Source organism: Helianthus annuus, chromosome 5, assembly GCF_002127325.2.
Source record: "Helianthus annuus cultivar XRQ/B chromosome 5, HanXRQr2.0-SUNRISE, whole genome shotgun sequence".
In the NCBI taxonomy this organism is placed as follows: domain Eukaryota; kingdom Viridiplantae; phylum Streptophyta; class Magnoliopsida; order Asterales; family Asteraceae; genus Helianthus; species Helianthus annuus.
This window is the reverse complement of record NC_035437.2, coordinates 109,005,067-109,010,768: the sequence shown is the minus strand read 5'-3', so window position 1 is coordinate 109,010,768 and position 5,702 is coordinate 109,005,067. Positions and strand designations below refer to the sequence as shown.

Genomic DNA, 5,702 nt, shown 5'->3' with positions numbered 1-5,702 from the left:
GGTTATGTGCAAATACTTAATTTTGTGTCAGGAATTTAATGCTAATATCATGATAAATGACGTCGCCGTTTGCCTAAAATGTGGCGACTTGACGTGTAATGGTGACTTTTCATTAATTTTGCCATCGTCATCACTGTCAGACCCCTTAAACCTGTATAAATTAAGTCTCACTTTTTCCAAATTCGGTAATTCGAAAAAATGGGCCGGAAGTGCTATAAACAGAAAATTTCCGAAGTTCTCCGACGCTTGGATGCAGCTGATGGTTTGATTCATCTTCAAGTTCCGGTGACGGAGGAGATGATGAAAGGAAAGGAGGTGAGCTCCGATGATGCTGTACCCCGTGTTAGCCGGTCTTGCAGGAGTGTTGTATATGAGGGTCCATCGAAAGCTGATGCAAGTGTGATTTCTCTATCAGTTGACACTCTGATGCAAACCTTTCCTCCTGATCGTGTTCAATGCTATAGACTGGTGTACGAACGACGCCGCAGTGGTCGTCGCTGTACAAACCTAGTTGATGATCAGGGGGTGCTGGCTCTTCCGGTAGATGAGGATAATGTCGATGACTTGATCGTTGATCCTTATCCGTTGGAAGATTATGGTGTGGCATTGTACACCCCTGCAGAGGTGAGAGCAATGCTTTCCAAGAAGTAGATATTTAGAACATGTTCGTTTTTTGGTTCCCGTATGTTGGTGTTTAGCAACGGGGACACGTACTTGATTTTTTGTAAGATAGTTGTATGTATTTATTATCAAAATACCTATCTTTTTTGTAGTGGTTAATGTATCTATTACCAAGATACCCACTCTTAGCATTGTATATTTTTGATCCTCTGACTTATATATGAAAAATATTTCGTGTCCAGGATGCTTTTTTACCGTTATGTACAGTTTAAATGCGATGGTAAATTTTCGTACCTTAAAGTGCAGGTTAAATGCGATGGTAATTGTTACTATGCATGTAAGTAATGAGTGAAAATAATAAAAAAGAAAGAATTTTTATTAACTCAATACTTAAAAAAGAGACATCGTTAGAGATGAATTACACTTGTTTGTAAAAGAAAAACAATCAGACCCGCCGTTAGGGGCAGGGCTTTACATATAACATTTTTTTCAATTGAGCCGCATTCCAGCTACGTGGAACCGCGGTGCCATCTAGCCTAGATAGGCGGTAAGCCCCTTTGCCTAAGTCTTCTTGGATGACATAGTGACCTTCCCAGTTGGGTCCCAGTTTGCCTGAGGGTTCCGCTCTACTGGCTTCATTATCATGCATGACGTACTCGCCTTCCTTGAAAGTATGCTGAGCCACGCGCTGATTATAGTATTTTTCCAAAGTTTTCTTGTACTTTGCTTCACTGATGGCGGCTGCCTCGCGCCGTTCTTCCAATAGGTCTAGGCCTTCCCTTAGTAGTCTGTCATTGTCATCATTAGTAGTGAGGCATCTCAGCGATGGTAATCCCACTTTCGCGGGTATCATGGCTTCCGCGCTATAGTTTAGGCTGAAGGGGGTTTCATTGTTGCTTGTCTCGGGCATGGTTCGATGTGTCCAGAGGACATTCGGCAATTCTTCCACCCAAGAGCTTCCTTCATAACCTAACCTTCTTTTTATTCAATCAAGCAAACTCCTATTTGCCCGCTCCACTTGGTCGTTTCCCTGGGGATGTGCTACCGATGTGAAGATTTGCTGAATCTGAAGTTCTGCACACCAATCTTGCAAAACCCGGTCTGTGAATTGTGTTCCGTTGTCGCTCACCAGGTACAGCGGCAGTCCAAATCGGCACACTATGTGTCCCCACAGGAATTTCTTCGCGTTTTCAGCAGTTATTTTAGCCAAAGGTTTGGCCTCAACCCACTTGGTGAAATAGTCGATTGCCACAATTAGGTACTCTAACTTTCCGGGAGCCAGCGGGAATGGCCCCACGATATCGACTGCCCACTTTTGAAATGGCCATGCCGCCGTGACAGGAATTAAATTGTTCTTGGGGCGGAGCGTCTGAGGAGCAAATTTTTGGCAACTACAGCACTTTCTGAGTTCATCTACCGCGTCTTCATGCATCCCGGGCCAATAGTACCCGGTGTTGTGGATTTTAGCGACAACTGCCCGGGGTCCAGCGTGAATGCCACATATGCCGGCGTGTATTTCTTGAATTAAGTATTTCGCTTCCACTGGGGATACACGCCGCAGCAGTGGTCCCAAGTATGATTTTCTGTATAGGACGTTGTTGTTCACTTCATATTGCAACGCCTTTGTTTGTATCTTTTGTGCTTCGTCACGTGCAGAGGGTAATTCCCCCTTTGTGAGGAACTTTAGAATTGGAGTGTACCAACAAGGTTCTTTCGCCGTGATGGCGGATAGTTCCTGAGGTTCAATGGAAGGCGTTTGCAACGTTTCCACCCTTACTTCTTTTTCCATACCCGATGTAGCGAGTTTGCTCAGGGTGTCTGCTGTTTGGTTTTTTCCTCGATGGACGTGATTGAGTGTGACACGGTCAAAGGAAGCCATGAGCTCCTTTGTCTTAGCCAGATATCTTGCTATCGATTCATCCTTGGCTTCATAGGTTTCGTTTACTTGGTTAATGACTAGCAAAGAGTTGACATATGCATCGACTCTTGTTGCTCCCATAGATTGGGCCATTCTTAAACCCGCGAGTAGTGCTTCATATTCTGCCTCGTTGTTGGAACATTCAAAATCGAAACGTAGGGCGTACATCAGCCTTATCTCGTCTGGGCTTATTAACATGAGACCCGCCCCGGAACCTTTTCCACTGGATGGTCCGTCGGTATACAACTTCCAGGTTTGCCTAGCTGTGCTGGACTCCGGTATGTCTTGGACCACGGGATCCTGTATTACTTCTCCATCAGGAATCTCAGCCAAGAAATCGGCGATCACCTGCCCCTTAATTGTTGTTCGCTTTCGATATTTGATATCTAGGGCTCCCAACTCGATCGCCCATTTAGCCAATCTTCCAGAGATCTTTGGCTTGTGTAAAATTTGCTGTAGCGGGTAATTTGTTAATACCTGTACGCGATGTTCTTGAAAATATCTTCTGAGATGTCGGGTAGCGTGGACTAATGCCAGTACCAACTTTTCAAGTGTTGGATACCGCGTTTCGCGTCCCGCCAGAACTCGGCTGATATAATCTATGGGTGTTCGTTTTCCATCTCTTTCCACCATGAGTACCGCGCTTACCGCGTTATAAGCTGCCGCCAGGTACATTTTTAGTAGTTCTTCTGGGTATGGCGCTGTCAACATAGGTAGTTTTTCGATGAACCGCTTCATGTCTTGCAAAGCTTCTTCCGCTTCGCTGGTCCACTTGAAGTTTTTCTTGTTAAGGCAATCTTTCAACGTCTTTATGAATGACAAAGATCGCTCGGCGTGTATTGCCCGAATCTGTTTAACGCCACTAGACGTCCGTTCAATGCTTGTGCCTCTTTTAAAGTTTTGGGGGAGGGCATTCGCGTTATAGCGGCTACTTTTTCCGGGTTAGCTTTAAAACCATCCCGGGTGACCACTACCCCCAAAAACTTACCTTCTTCTACCCCAAACGAACACTTTTTGGGGTTGAGTGTGATGTTGTATTCTCTCAGCTTCTGGAAAGTCTCCTCGATGTCTTCGAGCATTTGCTTTTCCTCTCTGCTCTTGATCACCAAATCGTCGACGTATACTTCCAAGTTTCTGCCGATTTGTTTTCCGAAAACCTTGTCCATGAGCCGCTGGTAAGTGGCTCCGGCGTTTCGCAGACCAAAAGGCATTTTGGTATAGCAGAAGATGCCCACATCGGTATGAAACGCCGTTTTTTCTTCGTCTTCTCTGGACATTTTGATCTGGTGGTAACCCTTATAGGCGTCTAAGAAGCACTTGTACCTATAAGGGACCAGAGAGTCGACCTTGAAGTCCATCTCAGGCGGTGGATAAGCATCTTTGGGGCATGCTTTGTTCAAATCTTTAAAGTCGATGCACATCTACCATGTGCCATCTGGTTTCTTGACCATTACAGGGTTTGATACCCATGTGTGATACTTTGTTTCTCTAAGAATTCATGCTTCAACCAGCTTTCGTACTTCTTTGAGTACCGCTGCTTTCCGGTCAGGCGCCATGCTACGTTTACCCTGTGCGACTGGCTTAATACCCGGAAGTGTTGCTAACTTATGCTTTGCCTTATCCCGGGGTATCCCAATCATGTCAGAGTGTTCGAAAGCAAAAATATCGGCATTCCTTCTCAGCAACTGTTTTAGGTTGTTTTTAACCCCAGGGGAAAGACTATCCCCTATTGTCACTATTTGCTCTGGATGGCGTGTGCTTAAAACCCACCTTTCTAGGCCGATGGCGCCGGTAGGTCCATGACGGCATCTCTTGGTATCCAATACTTCTCCCAGTTTATCCCGGTATACCGTTGCAATTCCCCGCGGGGTGGGGAATTTCATGAACCTGCGCGCCGTGGAAAATACAGCGTCAAGTTTTCCCAGGGTAAACCTTCCAATGATTACATTGTGGTAAGACTCAGCGCGTACCACAAGAAACGTGAGGAGTATGGTTCTTTCCTGAGGGGTCTGTCCAAAAGTAACTAGGAAAGTAATCTGGCCGATTGGATTGACCTTCTCACCGGTGAACCCTTTAATAGGGGCGTGCACTGATTCTAGCAATTTTCTGTCTTCTGGTTACATTCTGTTAAAACAATGCTCATAGATGATGTCTTCAGAACTCCCGGTGTCTACCAGGATTATCCTCATATTATTATCGCCTACCGCGACGGATATGATTAGGGGGTCGGTGGTGAGGTGCAGGTCCTCTACGCGTGGTTCGATTGTCATGGTTACCAGCATCCAGGGTTCAAGTGTGGAGAAACTCCGTTTTGCTCCATTTCCCTTATCGGCGTACACCATATTTAGCTCTCGCTGTCTCTTACCCGCCCCTTTGTCAGTTTCTTCTTTGGTGGGGGTGGGCCCTGTTTTATGTCTCGAACCAGGTGAGCCAATTACCCGCCTTCACGAAATACTCGATCTGCTTCTTCAATAGAAAACAATCATTGGTATCATGGCCGCTCCCCTTGTGGTATTTGCAGTATTTACTGGTGTCTTTGTTGGGAGTGTCCTTCAATGGCTTTGGAGGGTTAAACTTGAGGTTTTCAGAGGCCAGGATCTCTGCCGGTGTTTTGCTTAAGTTAGGGTAATCGGACCGCGGTTTACAAGAGGACTCGTTTCTTGAGTATGTGCTTCTAGATCTATCGTACCGCGAGTCTGTTCTATCACTTTATTGGTACCGGTCTCCTCTACCTTTACCCTTAGAGCTCCGCTGCTCTCTGTCATCCTGGCTTTTCTGAGCTTCTTTCTTTCTGTTAGCCGCATGACTGGCTGCAACAGTCTTTTCTTGTGTGACGTATACCTTGGCTATCCTCAGGATTTCGTCTATGGTGGGAGGTACACCGTCCCTTCCATAGAGCGTCCTTAACAACTCGTCATCATTTACCCCTTGTAGGAAAGCCCCACACGCCAGATCGTTTGTGACACATGGTATTTCCCGGCTTTCTTTGTTGAATCTAATGATGAAACTCTCCACTATTTCATTGTCTCGCCGACGAATGTGAAGGAGTTCGTGTCGATCCTTTGTGTGCCTTCTCTGTTGACCGAACTGCAACATGAATTTGGCCTCTAGGTCTTCAAAGCTATCGATCTCTCCGATAGGTAGACTGTCCGCCATACTCGTG

At 45.9% G+C, this 5,702-nt stretch overlaps 1 protein-coding gene across 1 annotated transcript; it reads right to left on the bottom strand.

Moving 5' to 3' along the window:
- Window positions 1–1,606: 1,606 nt before the first annotated feature.
- LOC110943453 (protein NYNRIN-like) lies at window positions 1,607–3,277 on the bottom strand. The gene has a single exon (XM_022185203.1). The coding sequence runs from the start codon at window positions 3,275–3,277 to the stop codon at window positions 1,607–1,609; it is 1,671 nt and encodes a 556-aa protein (XP_022040895.1).
- Between the last annotated feature and the right edge of the window lie 2,425 nt (window positions 3,278–5,702).